Source organism: Barbus barbus (genome assembly GCF_936440315.1).
Source record: "Barbus barbus genome assembly, chromosome: 3".
NCBI lineage: Eukaryota > Metazoa > Chordata > Actinopteri > Cypriniformes > Cyprinidae > Barbus > Barbus barbus.
Genome location: NC_136731.1, coordinates 33,814,760 through 33,838,589, shown reverse-complemented (window position 1 = coordinate 33,838,589; position 23,830 = coordinate 33,814,760). Strand labels below are relative to the sequence as shown.

At 36.4% G+C, this 23,830-nt stretch overlaps 2 protein-coding genes across 5 annotated transcripts; one reads left to right on the top strand and one right to left on the bottom strand.

The window, feature by feature from the left end:
* Window positions 1-185: 185 nt before the first annotated feature.
* LOC306847902 (perforin-1-like) lies at window positions 186-5,167 on the top strand. The gene is made up of 5 exons (XM_079382134.1): window positions 186-218; window positions 1,637-2,193; window positions 2,312-2,450; window positions 2,580-2,797; window positions 3,525-5,167. The coding sequence occupies exons 2-5, from the start codon at window positions 1,682-1,684 to the stop codon at window positions 4,393-4,395; spliced, it is 1,740 nt and encodes a 579-aa protein (XP_079238260.1). The 5' UTR covers window positions 186-218; window positions 1,637-1,681; the 3' UTR covers window positions 4,396-5,167.
* Window positions 5,168-5,850: 683 nt separating this feature from the next.
* Window positions 5,851-22,909, bottom strand: LOC306849773 (uncharacterized protein). Of its 4 annotated transcripts, none has more exons than XM_079385070.1 (27): window positions 22,667-22,909; window positions 20,286-20,330; window positions 20,130-20,156; window positions 19,961-20,023; window positions 19,708-19,725; window positions 19,110-19,181; window positions 18,891-19,007; window positions 18,775-18,807; window positions 18,430-18,465; window positions 17,301-17,336; window positions 16,148-16,195; window positions 14,340-14,390; window positions 14,016-14,063; window positions 12,989-13,039; window positions 12,455-12,505; window positions 12,190-12,234; window positions 11,604-11,663; window positions 11,439-11,489; window positions 10,197-10,256; window positions 9,619-9,699; window positions 7,787-7,936; window positions 7,530-7,562; window positions 7,401-7,457; window positions 7,245-7,319; window positions 6,424-6,474; window positions 6,287-6,337; window positions 5,851-6,191 (listed from the first exon to the last, which is right to left on the bottom strand). In XM_079385070.1, the coding sequence occupies exons 1-27, from the start codon at window positions 22,731-22,733 to the stop codon at window positions 6,187-6,189; spliced, it is 1,482 nt and encodes a 493-aa protein (XP_079241196.1). In that variant the 5' UTR covers window positions 22,734-22,909; the 3' UTR covers window positions 5,851-6,186. The 4 variants fall into 4 exon arrangements, with proteins under 4 accessions (XP_079241196.1, XP_079241197.1, XP_079241198.1 ...); XM_079385071.1 differs by having other exon boundaries at window positions 10,197-10,253; window positions 22,667-22,839; XM_079385072.1 differs by lacking the exon at window positions 7,530-7,562 and having other exon boundaries at window positions 22,667-22,839.
* Window positions 22,910-23,830: the final 921 nt, after the last annotated feature.

The window sequence follows — 23,830 nt, the reverse complement described above, 5'->3', positions numbered from 1 at the left end:
GACCCCATTTCACCACAGAGCACACTCAGTGCTGAGTGACTATTCGAGACCACATTCAGTTCCTCTAAACTCTCACTCAGCCCCCAACGGATGAGTGTATTTTTTATTGGTAGCAAATAACGGTAAAGCCCACCCACAAGCTAGCATTTATTTCCTACATGTAGCCCCTTTCACAGATCACTCACCAATGCCTGCTGGACAAAACAGAGCTGTTCAAGGTAAGAAGAGAATTTTACATCACCTTTTAAAGAAAATAGTGCTTTTCTCTTGCTGCTTAAGTTTATGTCATGTCTGTAATGTAAGGCAAAAGAAATAAGCTACGGAAATTTGTTCTTTTTTAATAATATTCCTCATGATCCCTGTAGGCAAGATCCACTAAATTGTCATAATCCTAACTACTATACAAAATAATGCTTTTTTCGTTATTAAAAAACCTGCAGCACAAAGCATACATCCTGTTATGACAGTCCTGTTAATATTTCAAAATTAGACATATATCATATATATATCCCAGACATATATCCAAATGATGCCATTAGTAACCCTTTGAAATAATCAATAATTATTTTTTAATTGTTTTTTGGAAAAGTGGGTGAAAAATTGTGTTCTATGAATATTTTGTATACTGAATTAACGTATTTCTGCAGTCATAATTTTTTTTTTTTTATCTTAGCCCAGCTATTTTAAACAGTTTAATCACATTTCTAGGGTTACTGCTATGCATAAAAAACCGTTATTCAACATTGATAGGAATACTGAGATAAAAGACAAAAAAAAAAAACATTTTTTGTAACGCATATCAAAATAATTATTTTAGTGCTGCCAGTATTACATAATCAATATTGTAACTAATTTGTAAGAGTTGAACTTTTAATTTAGTGCAATATTTTTTCATTGCAACATTTTAGTGCAATTTTCACGGACAATTGGATTTATATTGTATAGCTAAGTTCACTGTTATCCCACCGGTCACTATTGTGACCATCAGGATGTTTACTCATTCTATGACCACACTCAACAAAACCGAATATATGTGAATTCATGTATTAATACTAGATACCTTAAAAATAATGTGTACCAAAAATCTTTGTTATATCTTTATATTAACATACTTTACTAGCCTTTAGTTTTGGAGCTTTGATGCAACCATCCTCTTCGCAAGGTACAAACAGCAATTAAACTGCTTTGGACATGTGACAATTTGCACCAACCATGTAAAACTGCACATATTTCATTGAGACCCTTTATTTTTTCTATTTTTGACTGACTGTTATCTCCAGACTATCAGACTGTTATTAAAAAAACTTGCAGAACAAGACATCCATCCTGTTAATATTTCAAAATTAGTGATGTTTTAGAGACCAGACTTTAAAAGTATCACATAAGGCATGCATTTTTATTATTTTTGTTACTTATTTTTCATTTTGAAAAAAGTTGTTTATTATTTTATTTATAATAATTTAGAATTGTGAGTGTGAAGGTTTGAGAGTATAATTTTAGTAATTTTCTGTCATTTTTTTTACTCACCATTGATTGTGCAATTTTGTACTGTTATTTCAAGTTTCAATAAAAGTAAATAAATATATAAACTAAAAATAAACACTCACTCATAATTGTCATGTTTCTTTTTCCATAGGAAAGAAGAGCATCCATACACCTCATCTCAAACCATTTTACAGGAATGTGGGCCGGGCTTGTTTTTTACCTCTTTCTGCCCATCGTGCAGTCATGCACTAAAGGTAAACCGAATGAATGTGCAGAAGCAAACTTCGCCCCTGGGTCCAACCTGGCCGGAGAAGGATACGATGTGACCAAGATGCAGCGCAAGGGAGCCTTTGTCATTAACACAGAAGTCTGGCGGCGAAAGGATAAATCGTGCACTCTTTGCAGGAACCCCTACATGGAAGGAGCAAATCAAAGGCTTCCCACATCTGTAGTAGACTGGAGATCCAGCAAAAAGTGCAACATTCAAATATCAAGTTCCCTGTACCAGTCCAGCGAAGATCTGCTCAGCTCCAGCACTTCCTCCATTGAGAACAACTGGGGTGCAAATTTGGATATAAATGTTCGCCAAAATAAAGGCTCATTCATTTCGGCTGGAACTAACTCAAAGCTTGCAGAGTACTCAATGGAGAAGACCAAAAGAGACAAGTACAATTTTGCCAGTCAAAGTATTTCTTGTTCATTTTACAGGTGCGACATACCAGCTTCCACTGATTCATGCCTTTCTTGAACACTGAATACTTTTTATTTACGATAAAGGAAACGAAAGAGTCATTTTCTCTTCTAACATTTGCATGTCTACCTACAGCTACAGGGTCTCCAACAAGCCTGTTCTCCATCCCGAGTTCAAACGCTCTGTGAAGGAGCTTCCCAAGACATACAATCTTGATTTCAAAAAGCGTTTTTACAAGTTCATTAACACCTATGGAACCCATTACATCACTAAGGTAATTCTAGTTTTACAATTTACTCCACATGTGTGGATTACAAAGGCCCAAAATGCTTCAACAACACAAGACACCGCAAGCCAAATCATTAATCAGAAGTGTGCCTGTGTTACTTTCTTGTTTTGCCAGGTAACTCTTGGTGGAAGCGTACACTCTGTGACCAGTATCAGACAGTGTGAGATCGCTCTGCAGGGCTTAAGTGGAGATGAAGTGAAGGCATGCTTGGACGTGGAGGCAAGTGCCAGCATTCTTGGCAAAGTAGATATGAAAGCAGAAAGTAAACACTGTAAAGAAGACAAGGACAAAACCGAGCGCAAAAACAGCTTCTCCAGCCGCTTTAATGACAGGTGGGTTTAAATTATGACATGTGTTGTAATTTCTAGCTTGTCATATATATATACTGTCCTGGACATCCCCTATTTTTACATTTCGATTAGCTCTGCCATCATCTAATGCTCATTTTAAATAAATCTTTAAAAACTTTAATAATAACACTCATAATCTTTAGCAGATCCATGATTTTATATCCCTTTTTCATACCGTAAACTATAATGTTGTGGTGCCTAAATTCATTCCAAATGAATCATTTTAATTTGTATCTGGTAATTTGTCTATTTATTTTTTAGATTTTGTATTTTATTTATTTAGACAAAACAGTATATCATTTTTTTGATCTCAGTCATTTATCTGTTATCAGCCACATAGTAAAATGTGAATTTCTTATATTGTAGTTTTGCCTTGTTTTCCAGTATAAACATCGAAACATTCTAAAATTAGCAGACATTTACTCGAGAAACATGACGCATGTCTTCAGAGAATTTTCAAATTGTTTTCTTAAAACAAGAAAAAATATCAATGGGATAAGAAAAATAAGCTTAATCAAAAGGACGCCGCTGGCATCCCATTTTTTCTAAAAGTAAATGTATCTTCATGTAATAATATTTAGATATTTGTACTGGAAAACACAACAAAAACACTGAGAAAGAACTGGACTTGATGAAAATAATTTCATGTTCACTTCAAAAAGACTTTTAATATCAGTGTATCCCTAATCAACTGGTTTTTAATTCAAAGGCTGACCGAGGTGACCGGAGGTCACACTACAGAGCCTGAGCTCCTTTTCTCAGGAGGAAAAGACCCATCAGCTTACAAAGAGTGGCTCGAATCCCTACCACAAAACCCAGACATGCTTTCTTACTCTCTGGAGTCCCTGCATGAGCTGATCCCCACCAAAGATCCAGTGCGCAAGCACTTGCGCCAAGCCATCCATGACTACATCCTAGAAAAGTCCCTCTGGAGGAACTGCACGGACCCTTGTAAAGATGGCGTCAAAACCAACCCAAACAACCCATGTGCCTGCACTTGTCGCAACAATCCTGGGATCACACCAGACTGTTGCCCAACTAAGCGTGGACTTTCTCGGGTAAAGGTCACAATTGTGAAGGCTCAAGACCTGTGGGGTGACCAAACCACAGCGACCGATGGGTACGTTAAAGTGTTCGACAAACATAATGTTCAGGTTGGACGCACTGATATGATCACGAATAACAACTCACCCTACTGGGGGAGAACCTTTGATTTGGGTGATGTTGTCCTGGCAGAGAATGACAAGATAAGACTGGAGGTGTGGGATGAAGATAGTAAATGGGACGACGATTTGCTGGGAACCTGTGAAGTACCCATAAAAACAGATCATAATGGCAATTTCTGCAATTTAAATCACGGTCTGCTGTTCTACAAAATAGAAGTAACATGCGCTCCAAGTTTGTCTGGCCCCTATTGCGCAAATTATGTCGGTTCCCCTATGAACTTTCATCTGGAGAAGGTATACACATCGCGAAATGCACGACCTGTGCCGGCAGAAATATTGATGAGCAAGGGAGTACTTCTGGACAGACTTTATGTATATCAAAAGACAAATTACAGTGCTAAAACTATTCTGTAGTCAGTTTTGGCTTTGGATCTGTTTATGCATATATTCGAAATATAACTTGATCCTTGCTTGTATTAATCACTATTAGAGAGACATTTAATATAATCCTTGGTCACACTTTATATTAGGTGGCCTTAACTACTATGTACTTACATCAGAAAATAAGTACAATGTACTTATTGTGGTCATATTGTATTTTAAAACACTTTTGCTGCTATTGAGGTGGGATACGGGTAAGGTTAAGGACAGGTTTGGTGGTATGTGTAGGTTTAAGGGTGGGTTAAGGTGTGAGGGATGGGTCAACAGTGTAATTATAAATGTAACTACAGAAATTAATTACAGATGTAATTACATATAGGTATTTTTAAAAATATAAGTACAATGTAAAAACATGTATGTACACAATATGTGCATTGTATCAAATGATTAATTTCAATGTAAGTACACAGTAGTTAAGGCCACCTAATATAAAGTGGGACCTAATCCTTTAATATTTCTCAACTTTAGAGACAATGCGCAATACGTATTTATTATCTGCTGTCTTTATTGCAGGATTTCTATGCTTGCACTGGCAATTTTTCAAAAACACATAATATACATTATACTGTTATGCTCTGTCAATCTAAACTTTGTATTATTATGTAAATTATTTTTGTTTATTGTAAGTAGCCTAATTTCTTTACAAGTAATTTTATGAGTCACTATAACAGTATTTTATTGTGTGTAAAAATAATCTATAACTTAAAAACGTAATGTTCTGTGTCATTAAAGACTATAAATTGTCTGCTTGGAGTTGTATTTGTTTTTCTGGCCCATCTGGATAGTTGAAAAATGGCATAATAAGAGTTCTGTCACTATTTTCTCACCTTCATGTCGTTAAAACCTGTATGACTTTCTTTCTTCTGAGGAACACAAAATAAGATATTTTGAACAAAGTTTGAACTGTTTTTGTCCATAAACTAAGTAAGCAGGGTTGAAAACAACACTGGACACCGCTGACTGTTATTGTATAGACCTTTAAAAAAAAACAGACATTTAGAGAAAGAAAGTCTTTTTCAGGTTTGGAATGACACGAGGTAAATGAGTAAATGATGACAGAGGGATAGGTTTAACTATCCCTTTAACAATGGCTCTGACTTGTTTCCTCTTAAATGTTGTCTCATAAGTGTGACACAGGATGCTTGTTATGTGGTTTTCCTGTAGACAGATTAGAATTGAGAGCAGTACATTTACCCATATGAGAGCTCACAAGATTATGACTATGTCATTTTGTTAGCACTCACTTTAATACATTACGTAATGTTTCATTTGATAAAACATGCCCTCACAACAGAATTCAAAACCATCTTTTAGTTTGTTCTGATGCTAATAGTGCACGATCAAACCCCATAATTGCCATCAAGCAGGACTGGGCAGTTCCTGAAACCCTCATTGATAGTTGTCAAACAAACACTAAGGAGTCAGATTAGGAGGTGGAATATTTAGTGTTTCATAAGAATTCAAATAACAGCCAATGAAGTGCTTAGCATGTTTTAGTTAGATACAGAGACACAAGGGACATGAAACACTCCACTGGACAAGACAAATAAACAGACTGGGGGAACAGCCACAAACATTAAGGAACAGAACAATGAACATCAAAACCACACCAAACACACATGCCCACACAAATGGGCACAAAACTAACACTAAAACAATATGGCAGACAAAAACATGTCACAAAACTGCACAACGGTGAGGAACACTAAGCATAAAGGGGCTAAAAAACACTGACGAGGTTAACAGACATCATGGCCTTGGAAATCAGCCTAGACAGAAAAGGAAGATGAGAAGAGATGGATGAGAAAGGTAAAAGACACAATATGCTGAGTTAAGAATAAACATCTTCTAATATATCATCTACCTTTATACCCATTCCCATAAATGCCACTAAGCTTGCTTCCATCCTTCTGTCCTGTGAAAAAAGAAATGAACATAGTGAAACTAACCACACATTAGACCTTAACAGAGGTCATTAGGTTATGTCACAGATTTACTCACCACCATAGGGGCCCTGACCACCAGTACTTAGTGCAGCTGCATAGCCTGCTCCTGAAATGATCAGTCACCACACTGGTTAATAGTCAACAGTATTTATGCATTTAGTCAATGATGTCTGCTAGGTTTCAGCATGTTAGTGGAGAAATGATGAAGATGAGAACGCAGACAGGTAGTCATTTGGCATGCATGATATCAGTACCAGTTATCAGTCAATATCAATGATGATTTAATTATTTAATCAGTTGATATTAGATATTTAATGCATACACTACTGTTCAAAAGTTTGGAGTCATGTTTTTTGAGAGAAGTCTCTTATTCTCACCCAGACTGCATTTACTTGATGAAAAATACAGCAATAAATCTATAATATTGTGAAATAATATTGCAATTTAAAACAGCTGTTTTAAAATGCAATTTATTCCTGTGATGGTGAATTCTCAGCAGTTTTCAGTGTCACGTGATCCTTCAGAAATCATTCTAATATGCTGATTTGATGCTCAAGTTGCAATCAATGTAGAAAATAGTTTTGCTTCTTAATATTATTGTGGAAACTGTGATGCATTTTTTTCAGGACTCTTTGATAAATGGCAAGTTTAAAGGACCAGCATTTAATTGAAAGAGAAAAATATAAATCTTTTATAACAGTATAAATATCTTTACTATCACTTTTGATCAATTTAATGTATCCTTGCTGAATAAAACTAGTACTATCTTTCAAGACAATTAAAAAAATCTTATTAACCCCAAACTTTTTCTGGAAGTGTATTTAATAGCTATTTATTAGATGTATATGAATAAAACAAAACTGCTCATATTCTCACCATATTTGGCGGCTGTCTTTGTAGCATCAGCACCCAGACTGAGCTGCTCAGCACCAAAAGGATGACCAGCATCAACTGCAGGTAAACACATTCACACCTGTGTCACAATCAGACAGTCCATGATGTTCTGTTTTTCTCTTTTTCTTACCAACTTACCATCAACCCCAGCTGCAATGACTGGTCCACTGTAAGGAATCTGGCCTACAGCTCCGCCTGCGGCAGTAACATTTTGTAATCAGAAAAAAATGATTTGAAATATATTTCCTAAAAACTACACAATATTACCTGCTAAAGGCTCCATTGCTCCACCTGTACCACCTGATAGAAGACAGATCATCTTTACTTTCTTTCTTATAATAGTTTTCTGATCTTTATAATCATGTTTGGTTTATTAATACTCTTTATTCTCTTGTTAAAATCTTCTTTCTTTTTCTTACAGGGAACATGTGCGCAAGTCAAATCCTCAGGCAAAGCATCAGGATAGCCAGAAAACTGAGATTTGCATGATGCATTTGAATAACAAACGTGTGCAATGCACGTACCCAAAGAAGTGTCTGACCCAAAGGTTGGTATTCCTCCATATGTAGTTCCACCATAACTACCAGTCTTGCCTTGAGGGCCAAGTCCAGCTGAGACCACAGGCTGGCCACCGTAGGGCAAGGATCCGGCAGCTCCAAGAACTCCACCTGCCCCTTTAGACAAATTAAACCAGAGGTATTATAGGATCAAGCAACCACAGCCACTAAGACGTATCTAGACAAAGAAGAAGAGACATTAGCATGACTCAACAATGATCAAATGAGCTGGAAAAGTTTTGCCACATTTGTCAATAGCAGGTGAAGTAGGAAAATGCTGTAATCCGTCAGTAAGATTTTTTTTAAAGAAATTAATGCATTAAATTGATCAAAAGTGACAGTATCTACATTTACATTGATATGAAGCATTTCTATTTTAAATGAATGTGGTTTGCTTGAAATTTCTATTCATCAAAGAATCCTAAAAAAGATCAAGATTCAACAAGATTATAAAGCAGCAAAAGACATTTTTACAATACTTTAAAATGGTCATTTAACTTGTAATCGTTTTTCAAAGCAATACATTTGCTGTACTTTTGATCAAATAAATGCAGCCTTTATGAGCATACAGTGGGGGGGGGGGGGGGGGGGGGGGTATTTGATCCCCTGCTGATTTTGTACGTTTGCCCACGGACAAAGTAATGGTCAGTCTGTAATTTTAATAGTAGGTTTCTTTGAACAGTGAGAGACAGAATGACAACAAAAAAAGTCCAGAAAAACGCATTTCAAAAAAGTTATAAATTGATTTGAATTTTAATGAGTCAAATAAGTATTTGATCCCCTATCAACCAGCAAGATTTCTAGCTCCAAGGTGTCTTTTATACAGGTAAGGAGCTGAGATTAGGAGCACTCTCTTAAAGGGAGTGCTCCTAATCTCAGTTTGTTAACTGTAGAAAAGTCACCTGTCCGAAGTTTGTCAATGATTCAGAGGAGAACTGGGTGAAAGTGTTGTGGTCAGATGAAACCAAAATCCAGCTCTTTGGCCTCAACTTAACTTGTCGTGTTTGGAGGAGGAGGAATGCTGCCTATGACCCCAAGAACACCTTCCCCACCATCAAACATGGAGGTGGAAACATGCTTTGGGGGTGTTTTTCTGCTAAGGGGACAGGACAACTGCACTGCATCAAAGGGACGATGGACGGGGCCATGTACCGTCAGGGCCAGGGCATTGAAGCCGACCAGGGCATTGAAAATGGGTTGTGGATGGGCATTCCAGCATGACAATGACCCAAAACACATGGCCAAGGCAACAAAGGAATGGCTCAAGAAGAAGCACATTAAGGTCCTGGAGTGGCCTAGAAAATTCTTAATCCCATAGAAAATTTGTGGAGGGAGCTGAAGGTTCGAGTTGCCAAACATTAGCCTTGAAACCTTAATGACTTGGAGAGGATCTGCAAAGAGGAGTGGGACAAAATCCCTCCTGAGATGTGTGCAAACCTGGTGGCCAACTACAAGAAACGTTTGACCTCTGTGATTCCCAACAAGGGTTTTGCCACCAAATACTAAATCTTGTTTTGCGAAGGGGTCAAATACTTATTTGACTCTTTAAATTGCAAATCAATTTTTTACTTTTTTGAAATGCGTTTTTCAGGATTTCTTTGTTGTTATTCTGTCTCTCACTGTTCAAATAAACCTACCATTAAAATTACAGACTGATCATTTCTTTGTCAGTGGGCAAATGTACAAAATCAGCTGGGGATCAAATTTTTTTTTTTTCCCCACTGTAAGTGACTTTTAAAAAATGTTAAATGCTTAGTGTGTTTAATTCAATTTCTTTTTATTTAACTGACTTTTCTTACCATATTTTCTAGACTTGGCATCAGCACCCAAGCCGGGGTTCACTACCAGCCCTTGACCTCCAAGGCCTCCAGCTCCGAGACCTGAAAGAGCAGACATTAACCTCTGTGATTTCATGCAGATGATGCTGCTTCTAGTTAATGTATGCTAAAAACTCGGTTTACCATTTCCATTAATAGTATTCTAGGAGCATATTACAGTCTTGCTCAGATTATAAAAGCAATTGCACAGGCAACAGCTGATTGTTCAAGCTATTGCAGTTTAGACACTTCACCCAGATTAGGCTGGAGGAGGTTATTTTCTACAGTCTTGAGTATAATAATATTGTGTATAATCACAGGAGTGAATTAGACACTGGATGAAGTGCTGACATTATTGCAGGTGTTTAGAATCTCTTTAGTGTGAATCAATACAATGCTGTTGGTTTCACTCATAACCGTTCAGGCCAACATTATCAGCTAACACTGATGGGTAGGCAGGTCCTGTAACATAATTATAATTGTCACTCAATTATAATTATGCTCATATGTTAGTGTGGCATTAGGACATGCTCCAGCATACCTATCCAGTCCAGACTCACCTGCTCCATAACCGTCTGCTGTGCCATATACCTCACTGCCGTATCCATTGCTGTAGCCTGCTGAGAAGACATTATTCAACTCAACACTGCACAAGGTGTAAAAGTAACACAGGAAGCACTACTGTGTTTCACAGTCAAAGTCAACCACTTTGTGACCACAATGATTCGGAAAAAATTTAGCATAACAGAGTGTGAAATTTTGTGTGTTTCTTGCACTAAAAAGCACGCACATGTTTGTGCAAGAACCCAAATGCAGAGGTCTTAGAGGAGCACTTTGTCTCTAGAGCAGCCCTTGGCTTTGTGCTGAAGCAGCAGCCTGCTGATCTGACCACACTTGTGCTTAATGCATCATGCGTATGATATTATAAAAGGTTTCACTTGGGTACTAACAGAGACAAGAATAGAAAAATCATTAGAAGAAACGGAGGACAATATTTTAAATATCTATATAGAGGAGAAAAGGCCTAAAGTAGTTGTCACAATTCTTACTCCAGTAACTATTTTTCTGCATATTTGACAACTTGCCCCAATACAAATGTGATGTGTTTACTCAACCGCTATAGAAAAGTGTACAGAATTCACAAAAATAATCATAACAATTAACATCGGTATCTGAACCAGGTGTTCTGGTACCTTTAAAAGTCAGGGGTCTTTAAGATTTTTGTTTAGTGTTTTTGAAAGAAGTCTCTTATATTCACTAAGACTGCATTTATTTGATCAATAATTCAGTGATATTGTGAAATATTTTAAAATTGCTGTTTTCTAGTTTAATATATATTTAAATGTAATCTATTCCTGCAAAGCAAAGCTGAAATTTCAACATGATTACTCCAGTCTTCTGTCACACGATCCTTGAGAAATCATTATAATCTGCTGATTTGCTGTTCAAGAAACATTATCATCACTGTTGAAATAAGTTGTGAAGCTTAATATTTATGCAGAAAACATGATACATTTTATCCAGGATTTTTTGATGAATTGCAACTTAAAAACAACAGTATTCATTTTTAACACTACAAATGTCTTTACTGTCACTTTTGTTCATTTTAATGTGCTCTTATTGAACAATGTTTTTTTACTAAATAAAAAATCCTACTGACCCCCATCTTTTGAAAAATAGTGTACAAACCACTGTAGAAAACACACCTTTATGTAAGTAGACTTTTACAGTTGCTGATATGCAGCCCTTGTGACAACTAGGTGCGTCTCCTCTATATAATGAATAAAATAAACATTATTTACCAATCTGCTTTCCTGCTCGAACTCCCTGTGGATATCCACCTGCCCCTAGACCTGTATCAGCAATAAAAAAAATAAGGTAGCTTTAGCAAAATATGAATATTCTAGAGCTTGTATTAATGATACTGTGACCTTTGAGGGAGAAACAATATTTGACAATTTCTTTACCTGCTCCATAACCGTCAGTCAAACCAGCTCCAAGATAACCAGCAGCACCAAGGCCGTATCCTGTGAACAAAATATGCAAACTATGAAACTTTGGCCACTAGTAATAAAAATCATGGCCATCACAGAATAATGTGATTGTTCAGGGGCCTGTGGGTCAGAGTAATCATGCAGGACGAATTCACAGTGTGACTGGTCCATACATGTGGCCTGTGGGAGAGAAATAATGCAGCATGCACAAAGGCAGATATAACGATAAAGGCTCAGGTGAAGCATATAAAAAGAAAAGAGAACAGCCCCAAGAAATAGATGAGGCATTAGTCCCGCATGCACACACACACACACAAACCTTTCTGAACAGCTGTGGTACAGAAAAGCACTTATTCATAGACCTGCAGCTGCAATGAGTCCATGATGAGGGGTGGATTTTCCAGTCCACAATCATTAACACTCAAATGTGTCAAAGGCCATATATTCATTTCATTGGATGAAGGTTGGAGTACTGTATTGATTTTAGACTGGAGAAAACACCACCTCGTGACATGCATTCAGCCATAAACAGGTGACATTTTAATAGGAAGACGTTTACCCATATTAGATGGTTTGGTGCCCTGTCCGTTGGGCAAAACTGGTCCTGTATTGTATTACAACAGTGGTTTATCGCAACACAGAGAGTCCAACATAGTTCCCATCACCTCTATGCTTATGCATTATAAAAAGTCTCTTTGCATGCATTGCCTTTCACTCTCCCTTTACTTCCAAAGAATATACACAGTAATTACAGAAACGTTTTACTGATTACTTACAGATAGGAACAGATCATTTGTATGCTACAAAGGCAATAAAAACTTTACCATTGTTTATAATTCCTTGTCCATTATTCATATCTGTTGCTGGACCGTAGCCTACAGATCATAACAGTAGTTACCTACACAATGTACACGATCTTGTACCAATAGTTTTGATTCATAGACATCTATACTACAGTTCAAAAGTCTGGGGATGATAAAGGTATTATAAGGTACAATAACATATCATGGTTTCTATAAAAAATATTTTCAACATTGATCATAATAATAAATGTTATTTTTTTGAGCAGCAAATCGGCAAATCAGAATGATTTCTGAAGTCTCGTGTGACACTGAAGGCTGGAGTAATGATGCTGAAAATTCAGCTTTGACATCACAGGAATAAATTTGTTTTATTGCATTTTTGATCAAATGATTAAAGCCTTGGATAGCATAAGGGAGAAACTTAAATATCTTAACAACCCTAAACTTCTGAATGGTAGCGTAAGACAACAAAGATAAGAATTTGAAATAGAATTGCATTTTTTACAGTCTGATGTGTTCTGGTTGGCTTTAATTCAGCTGTTGGAGTGTGTTTACCCTTAATTTGAGCTCTCATTCCATTGGTCACTCCTGGTCCTGAGGGGAAACCTATTGACCGCAACTACAATTACTATATTAGTCCCACAGACATTCATGACCACATTACTTTAAACCCAAAATCTGGACTTGCCTGTGCCTTTAGAGGACACTGTACACAACTGTATACTAACTATCTGCTTGATAAGCCTGATGTCTAAATTCACTGTTTCCGATGTCCAAACACTCTAGCAGATGCCAAAAGCAAACAACAAATAGTGGCAATATACACTCACAGTATGCGCTGTAATACTGCCAAAATAAAATCATGATCCTAACCTTTATCTTCATAACTAAATCTCAGACCATTGTTTATAAATCCTTAAATATCAGTGTCCAGGATGTTATGAGCTTGAAGATTGTAGTGTATGCCATGAGTTTTTAAAGCGGTCATCGGATGCCCATTTTGGATGTAGGGAGTAAATGACAACTGCTATGTTCATTATTACATCCAACAACAAAACACCTCAATCGCTTAATGAAGATGTCTTGTCTTCCCCTGCACCGGAGACACAATGGCGGACAGCTCTCAGCTCACTCAGGGCGGGTCTAAGGTAAAACGGTCTTGTCAATCAACTATCATGGGAGGGGCCTGTGCAGAACTACGTCATTCTGACTCGCAGAACAGCCTGATTTGAGAAAGGGGATTTTAAAATAGGGATTAAAACCCCGGGTGGATTTTTATCATTATGGGTGGATGTGTACACACACTTCCAACAAACATTTATGTTCAAATAACTTGAATTTTGTATCCGATGACCCCTTTAAAAGTATAACTTAAATGTGTCATATGAATACACATTGCTCATAAATAGCTGTTGAGATTGTCAACTGAAATGAGTAGAGTCTTGAACACAGAAACAGTATTTCTCATGTTACGACTTAAGCAAATATACACTCCACTATAGACTACAACTATGTCAATCATATTATACAGCAATTAATCTTTCAAATATGAAGTCCCACATACATCTGAGAGGTGTCTTACCATTGGCTATAGCACCCTGTCCATTAGGGACCCCTCCGTGAATGTAACCTAAACACCATAACACCAGTTAACATTCACCAAGATACTATCAACATATAGCAGATGCTACTGTTGCAAGAGCATAAGAGCTGCTACTCTGCTGGAGAGAAAAGCAAGGTAAAAAAAACCAACACATTTTAGGATAGGCATGTATTGTATAGTAAGATAAAAGGGAGCAATGTGCCACTCATCATGCAGTGTAAATGGCTAAAATACTATAACTAAAAATCCAGGAGAGCAGATTGAAAAAGCATGACAGCCACACATGGAGGTACTGAGCTTTACCATTGCCCCTCTCTCCCTGTGACATGGGCTGGCCATCTCTAGGCCCAACACCTGTGAATACAGATACATCAGCTGGAGGCAAAGATTTCAATGGTGAGAATGATAAAAAGCAACATAATTGTAAATGACACGTATTAGGGTGTTAACTTGACCACAATTGGGTACCAAATCAGCATGCATTCTAACTTCTCAAACATCTATGCAAAGTTGCACATCAGGATAGTGAATCCTGATGTGAGAGATAAACATCACAACAAATATCTAATGCACAACAGGATATCTCTATTGTGTCACAGCAAAATGACAGAATTACACAATAGATGCTTACAGAAGCAGACACACAGCATCAGAAGCAGGTACACAACCACCACATGACCAAAAAAAGTGGTACTGAATGGAACTGCACCACCCTGCTTCCTACATTATTGGGAAAAAAGCTACAACGCTGTCACTTGGGCAGTACCCTTTCAAAAGGTACTAATACGGTCCTAATCTAAAATCAATATTTTAACCAGTGGGTGGAACAGCCAGTACTTACGGACCAATACTGCTTTTGTTGGTGAGCAACTAATAAATGAATGCATTAATGAATGAATGAATTAATAATATAATTTAGACCTGCAATATATACTGATTCAAACATCTACTGCATGCTCCTCAACATTTCCTCTAATCTTTTTGCATGAGCCAAAAAAATTGCCCCCTGCTGGCTGGACAACTGAGCTGAACCTCAGACCTGAAACTGATAATAGAGATTATCCACTAGTTTGAGACCTTTTTGTGCTCTAACACTTCTTAAACCTTCAGCAAAGAAGCCCAAACTGACAAAAATCCAACAAGCTACAACCGCCTATATTATGGTTAACAAGCAAAAAGGACTGAGAGAACAAAACATGATTAAAAATTAAATTAATACTAATACACAGATTACTACAGCTACACGATAATAAATGCACTGTAAAATAAATAAATACTAACATATTTTTGCCTTTTTTAATACACACAGCCCTATAAAAACATTCTTCAATCAATATACATTTATTTTAGATGCAAAGTACTGTTTTCTGACAAATCAATCAATATAAAGTGACTTTATGCTTTGAAACTTTTTTTTTTTAAAGCACACTGTAAAAAAAAGTTGAGAGAACTGAAATGTTTAAGGCAACCAGCTTCAGCAGATTTTTGAGTTTTCATAGCTTATTTTTGTAGGAGATTTTTGAGTTATCTCAACTTTTAAGTTTTATGAACTTAAAACAACAAGTTGAGAAAACTAAAAAATCTGCTAAAGCTGGTTGCCTTAAACGTTTCAGTTCTCTCAACTTTTGATTTTTTACAGCTCTGTCATTTTTTTTAAGGCAATTTTGAAGCAGATTTGAGTTTTCACAACTTGTTGTTTTAAGTTTATACAACAAAAAGTTGAGAAAACTCAAAATTCTCCTGAAAATAAGTTGAGAAAACTCAAAAATCTGCTGAAGCTGGTTGCCTTAAACTTTTAAGTTCACTCAACTTTTTTTTACAGTACATTAAGTCACCACATTTTTATATACATTTCATTTTGATAATTTCTTCAGAACGCATTACTTATTTTACGTCATTTTGTTTTTCAGATAAATGTATCTTGATTTAAGAATGTTTAGATATCTGTTATTTGTTGTGTGGTTACGTTTTTTTTGTTGTTTTTTTAAGTCTGTATGTCTCATTTCGGTGGTTTCTGCAGTTAAAAATGAAAAAAGCATGTTGATCTGTGAACGGGAAAAAGCCTATCCCTAAAGGAAATGCAAGAATGAGTCAGAGATTGAAGGGTTTACCCAGTTTTGAGCCTTGCCCTGTGGGTGTGCCAGCTGGTACACCATATCCTGAAGACCACAAAATCAATGTTAGTGTCAGTTTCACAGCTTTGATACACCAAATCTAGATCAGCCGTTCGTCCTTCGACATGTTTTGTAAGAGCATGCACATTACAACACTGATTTAACATAGGCCTTCAACCCTGTTCCTGAGGACCAACTGTCCTGCAGAGTTTAGCTACAACCCTAACCAAACACACCTGAAGCACCTAATCAAGCTCCTCAAGATTGCTTGAAAATACAAAGACAGGTGTGCTGAAGCAGGTTGGAAATAAACTTTGCAGGACAGTGGGTTCCCAGGAGCAGGGTTGAAGACTGTTACTCAACCCATAATGCTCATTATAGATACAAAGCACAAATAAATGATTACTGCAATTAAACAACAAACATTTAAAATATAAGACATTTGCAAAATCATCCAGCAATATTGCTTAAGGTAAACATTTAGACTAGAGATCACACATAACATTTCCAACTCGACAGCACCCATGACAAATATGATGTGCAAACAGACAACCATCCACATCCACCAATATGAAACTGATAGCACAAGACATCTGCATATTCTCTTACAACTCACTAGCTCATCCACAACAATAAACCATGTGGCCAGTGTCACTTTTCCAAAGCAATGAATTGGCTTTGAAAGTCTGGGTAAGCAAGTAGGCAACATAATAAAACAAGGATAAAGTATATAAATGATTCTAGGCAAACGGGAAGCAAACACATATAGCTTGTTGTCCTGTAGGCGCACGCCCGCCATAAAGCACTTTCAAAAAATATTTATGAAATGCCACAAAGGTGTAAATAAACACAAATTTGGTGCACAGAGTGCACCTATATACTTCTAGTCTATATCAGCATTGAAAAGAATGTTAATCTTGCATCGGGCAACACATTTTCACTTTATCACTAAAACACCCAATACTGCAGAAATCTGAAATAAAGAAAATATTATGGGGGAAAAGGATCCAATTGTTTCCTGGAATAAAGTGGATAAAGTTGGTCAGTTGAGGTTCCTATTGCAACCCGAGTAAAGAACAAAACCGTGTTCAGACCCCTGAGTTTAAAAACACACATTTTCCTAATGCTTTGACAAGGAGAGGTTACATACCGCGTCCAGCGGCAGGGTATCCTCCTGCACCATAACCTGGCAACAAGAAAAGAGACATGTCAAGGTCACAGAAAGAAGAAATAAATGCCTGTTTAGCGCAAGCCTCTCATGGTAGACACATAAACTCCGCCTATATTATGGTTAACAAGCAAAAAGGACTGAGAGAACAAAACATGATTACAAATTAAATTAATACTAATACACAGATTACTACAGCTACACGATAATAAATGCACTGTAAAATAAATAAATACTAACATATTTTTGCCTTTTTTAATACACACAGCCCTATAAAAACATTCTTCAATCAATATACATTTAATTTAGAAGCAAAGTACTGTTTTCTGACAAATCAATCAATATAAAGTGACTTTATGCTTTGAAACAAGAAAAAAAAAACTGCCAATAAAAAAAAATCTACTTAATTGAAAGGGAAAATATTTATTTCTCTTACCCTGTTTGTAGATTTTTTTTTCCTTTTTTTTTTTTTTAAAGCACACTGTAAAAAAACGTTGAAAGAACTTAAACGTTTAAGGCAACCAGCTTCAGCAGATTTTTGAGTTTTCACAGCTTATTTTTGTAGGAGATTTTTGAGTTATCTCAACTTTTAAGTTTTATGAACTTAAAACAACAAGTTGAGAAAACTCAAAAATCTGCTAAAGCTGGTTGCCTTAAACGTTTCAGTTCTCTCAACTTTTGATTTTTTACAGCTCTGTCATTTTATTTTAGGTTTAAGGCAATTTTGAAGCAGATTTGAGTTATTATTTATTTGAATAATAAAGTACTTTCAAAAAATATTTATGAAATGCCACAAAGGTGTAAATAAACACAAATTTGGTGCACAGAGTGCACCTATATACTTCTAGTCTATATCAGCATTGAAAAGAATGTTAATCTTGCATCGGGCAACACATTTTCACTTTATCACTAAAACACCCAATACTGCAGAAATCTGAAATAAAGAAAATATTATGGGGGAAAAGGATCCAATTGTTTCTTGGAATAAAGTGGATAAAGTTGGTCAGTTGAGGTTGCTATTGCAACCCGAGTAAAGAACAAAACCGTGTTCAGACCCCTGAGTTTAAAAACACACATTTTCCTAATGCTTTGACAAGGAGAGGTTACATACCGCGTCCAGCGGCAGGGTATCCTCCTGCACCATAACCTGGCAACAAGAAAAGAGACATGTCAAGGTCACAGAAAGAAGAAATAAATGCCTGTTTAGCGCAAGCCTCTCATGGTAGACACATAAACTCCCACTCATCTTCATCAAAAATATGACACCTAATCATGGCAAATGGACAGCATATATCACTACGTGTGAAAGATTTTAATCACAGCACAAGGTCAAATTTTGATTGGTTAGATCAGATCCAATCTGCTACACAACCTTCAGGTCAGAAAGAGATGGCATTAAACTGGAATGTGTCATTTAATGTTTATTGATTCGGGTCGTTGTGATGCACACACTCACCTAGCTGTGCTCCGTAGCCATTACTGGTGTAACCTAGAAAATGTCAAAATCAAACAGTGAATAAGTGTTGCAAGAGTAGCCTACCTATGAATTGAAAGCAAATGAGCAGCTCTCACCTCTTCCTCCAAGCTTCCCTGTTGGATAACCTAAGGCTGCTCCCAGCCCGTTGCCTAGGCCATACCCTGCGCCGAGTCCCAGCCCGGCAGCCCCGAGGCCAGTTCCAAGGTTTGCAGCTAAGACCAAAATAGCAGGATCATGGAGATGAATGCAAGAATTATAAATCCATCAGATGTAAAATTTGATATCTGCCCATTATAGTTTTAGAAATGGCATACCTCCTCCATAGCCGAGTGTTCCATATCCTTGTGTCAGGCCTCCTCTGACCGCAGTGGGTCTGTATGCCACCCCTAACAGACACCATATTCATTACACATACTACACACACACTATGGAGTCCATATGCACGTCATTATTGCACACACACGTGAACAACTGCTTGTGTGCATTTTGCACTAACGTTCAATAGTTTGGGTTCAGTATATGATTTTTTATTTTTACTTTGACGTATACTTTTATTCAGCAAGTACTCATTAAAATGATCAAAAGTGACTGGAAAGACATTTATAATGTAAAAACTTTCTATTAATCAAAAAAGTTTCCAAAAAAAAATATTAAACAGCACTAGTGTTTTCAACATTGACAATAATAAAAAATGTTTCTTGAGCAGCAAATCAGCATATTAGAATGATTTCTGAAGGATCATGTGACACTGAAGATTGGAGTTTAAATTGTAATAGCATTTCACAAAATAACTATCAAATGAATGCAGTATTGATGAGGATAAGAGACTTCTTTCAAAAACATGAACAAATCTTACAGACCCCAAACTTTTGAGCGGCACATTACACAAAATAAAAAGCAGAATATATTTACCTCCAAGATAACGGCCAGCTGTTTGTGAGAGAAAAAAAAAACAGAGATGGTCGCTATGACAGAATTCAAGACTAACATTCACTTCATATATATACATAAATATAACACCCTAGTAAATTGTCTTGTTGACTTCCTTTTTCAAAGTCAGTTCTGTGTATTTTGGCATGTGTTTAGTCAAAGGTTAATTATACACCTTTATTTATTGTTTGTACTTATTTTCATCTCAGCTTCAGCAGAGGTTAATATCACGTACCACCTGTTTTTCCTGGCTTGCCTGCCCCATAGCCACGGGCTCCGAGAATACCAGCCACCGGACCTGACAGTACAGAAATGAAAGAAATATAAGATGACCTTTGCACTCACATAAGCAAATTTCTCATTGGATTCAGCAGCATCCATCAGGTTCAGGCAGACAGACTTACCTCTAGACTTTACACCGATATCAGGACCTACAGAGAAAAGATAGAAGGCCGGATTGATGAAGAAACTCATTATGTGATGTAATTTTCTGACCTCTAACCCTCTGTAATATCTCACTGATACACTATATATACAGAAACAAAAAAAACACAAAATACCTCGACTTGCCAATCTTCCCAGAGCTCCAGTCTGTGGCCTAACTCCTTTAAAACAAGGAAATAAAAAACTGTGTAAAAGCTTTTAGCTTTGGTTAGAATACCATATTCAAAAATATTGGAGATTTACCACGGTAATTCCATGTTTTCTGACAAACCTTCTATGCAAATACTTATTATGGCCAACATAATAATATCTGATAATATTACTATACTAGTAACATCATATGTGTTTAAGGGCAGGGCTCATGAAGGTCATGAAAAAATACTTCAGCAGAGGGTGCTCAAATAGATTTTGGTACTTCTCAGTTAGTGAGATTAGCTTTGTTTGAATTCTTAGAAATGAGCCTAACTTCCACGATTGAGAAACTATGTCAGTTGACGTAATAAGAGCTTAGCAGTGTGAATTTCATTGAACTAACCGCTGTCTCTGTATATTTGCAACAGGCCTCCATTGATGCCCAGAAACTGTAAGGACAAAATGGGCTGTGTATTAGCCGAATAAAGTCCGGACTGACAGAAGGCCGACAAATTTTGACCACTGCTGTCACTTCAGGCACTGGGTTTTGATCTTCAGACATGAAATACGAGTGTTTAAGTTGTGGTCAGAGTTATGGAGGCTGGAGCATATCCAGGCAAACTCAGACACGTCGAGCCATGACTCATTTCCTGAGGTGTTTTTTCTCCATTTATCACAGCCGTCAGACATTTAACAATGAATTGTTATGTGCATTTTATTACATCATTTTTTAATTTATGTGACTGTTATGTTGGCTGAACATTTGATGGCGCAATAACGCCTCAAGATGACTGAAAAGACCTGAATTACTGAATTAAAAAAAGAGGTTTTGTCTGTCAAGTATTGATAGGCGACGTATGATTGTCTCTACAAGGTGCAGAATAAGTGCATCAGATATGGACAGCAAGTCAAGCTATGATCTGTCATGCATAATGTTACTTTTCTCATTGTTTGGTTCCTTCCTCACTGGCACCAGATAAAGAAAAGCACCACTCTTCAGTGATTACTTCACCTCAATGTTGCCTTTTCATGCCATAGTCACCAAAGGACATGCAATATCATATGTGGAAAAGGATTAACAGTTATAAACCTAAAATTTGTATTTCTGTTTAATCTAATAGTGCATTGGCAGTATATGCAAGCATTTACATAAACACACGGTTAAAAACATTTGCAAAGCTTAAACTATAATTTTTTTTTAAGTTTTTGAATATAACCTTGTGTATTTAACAGCTATTAACTTTTCCAGGCACTTGTGTTCAGAGATCCAACTCATATTTTGCTTCAAATCTGGTATGCAAACTGATTTCAGGTACCTGCATTGTGACATATTACATGTAGCCTATAAAAAAATGGTGTAAAAGTCTAAGCAGGTATAAATATTTTCCCAAACGTTTTGTCATCCGAAATTCTTGGACCTAAAATATCTACTTAAAGTACCCCGTGAGATTCTCTTCTGCCAGTTGCTGGTCACATGACATGCAGGTAAACAAATAAAACATTGAATCTTTTTTAAATAAATGTTTTACTTTGCTTTTACTGTTAAATTATTCATTTCAATTATGTGTTTTTATTATTTAATTAATTATTAGCGTTTCAGCAACTCACAAACCCCCAGCATATATTAAACAAACAACAATTGGGCAAACTTAAAAATTTAAGGCAACCAGCTTCAGCAGATTTGTTGTTTTAAGTTTATACAACAAAAAGTTGAGAAATTTCCTAAAAAATAAGTTGAGAAAAGTCAAAAATGTGCTGAAGTTGTTTGCCTTACACTTTTTACAGTGAAAGACAAAGATTTGCAAAGCATTTGAAGTGTTTGAAAGAGATTTAGTCATTCTTTCTTTAACGTGATTTTTATTTTTAATCTTTTCATAAATTTTAATTTAATCAATAAACTGCTGTAATCTGTCCTCATTATTAGACATTCAAAGTGGTTTTCAGATAGCAAAAGCATTGAATGATTGGTCTCTCCACCTAATGATGCATAGCTTCACTTTAACTATTGCTCTGCTTTAAAGTGCCAGTTTAAATAAAAATGTAATTTTCTCAGCAACCAAACATAAGGGCCTCCCTCGCGGGCACAATGGAGGGCTTGAGTGCATAGGTCAGCCCTACCTGAAATTAACCTCACAACCTTAGTGCCAGTACATAGATTCTTTTTTTTATAATAATTTGTCCCATTTTAGATAAAAATCATTTAGTTTTAGTCATAATTACAATGATTTGGCACAATGGGTGCTCAAATATCATAACAAGCCACTGCCCCACTTTCTACCCTCTCGTGCATCACAAATTCTCCTCATTTCTCTTTCTCACCCTCAAATCTCTACAACAAGCCCTTTAGAAGACACGTCTAACTTACCTCCTTGTATGGTGCTCTGTACCAGCCACAGGACCAGTGAGGTCTGCAGGATTGCTCGAACCAGCATGTTGGCAGACAAACAGACAGACAGATAGACTTGGTATTAGCAAATAGCAAAAAATGCACACTGGTGAAGTGAGAGTCAAGTACCCTCAGTTGAAAGCAGCACCACTGGCCAATCTACCCGCCAGGCCTTTATTTATTCTCTGACCGGCCCTGCCCTCTGCTGTTCTATTGGGCACCCCCTAACAAAATCACCTGCCCTTTCTCTCACTCCTCATCCCATTCTACCACCTCCTTTTCTCATGCTCTACCAAGCCTGAAGAAGACAGCCGGCTTCATCCAGATTTTTGTTGTAATATGGCCCTATAGATATACATACACTCTTAAAAATAAATCAATGGTTATATGAAGAACCTTGAACATCCATGGAATCTTGCAAATGCAGATTCTTTATAGTTGAAAAAGGTCCTTTAGATTTTTAAAATTTGCTACAAAATGGTTCTTTTAGGAACTGTTCACTGAAAGGTTCTTCTGGGATTCTTCTATGGTATAACTGTTAAAACACCCTTTTGGAACATTTCTTTTTAAGAGTATATTTTCACATTGCCCATGGCGTCCCGGTAACTGAAAGCCATCTCTCCTTTATCAATTATATTGAAGATTTCCTCAAAGGACTTCAGTATTATGTTAACATTGTTTTTAGGCTGATTTTTTTGTATGTTATACACTATTAAAATAAAGGTTCCAAAAAAGAAGGTTTTACAGCGATTCCACAGAAGGTTCCCCATATTTTAGGTTCCCCAAAGAACCAAACTGTTTTTTTCTTACTGTAATGAACATTTTTCTTATTAAAAGAATATTGGTTCTTTATGAAACCATTAATGCCAATAACCTTTTTTTTTTTTAAAGTGTAGTGTTGTTTTTTTTTCGTAGTGAGATAATATACAGGTAATATTATTAAATAAATTCAACTAAAACAATATCATATGTCCATGTATTTATTGGTAGCATATTCAGTAGTCATGTAAAAGGTGATAATGTACAAAAAATATATAATATAATATACTATATAACTATACTGTAATATAATAATAATATATGAACATAGTAAACTGCAAATATCTCTAAACAGAGCAACTAATTGACTTTTTGTTGTCTGTA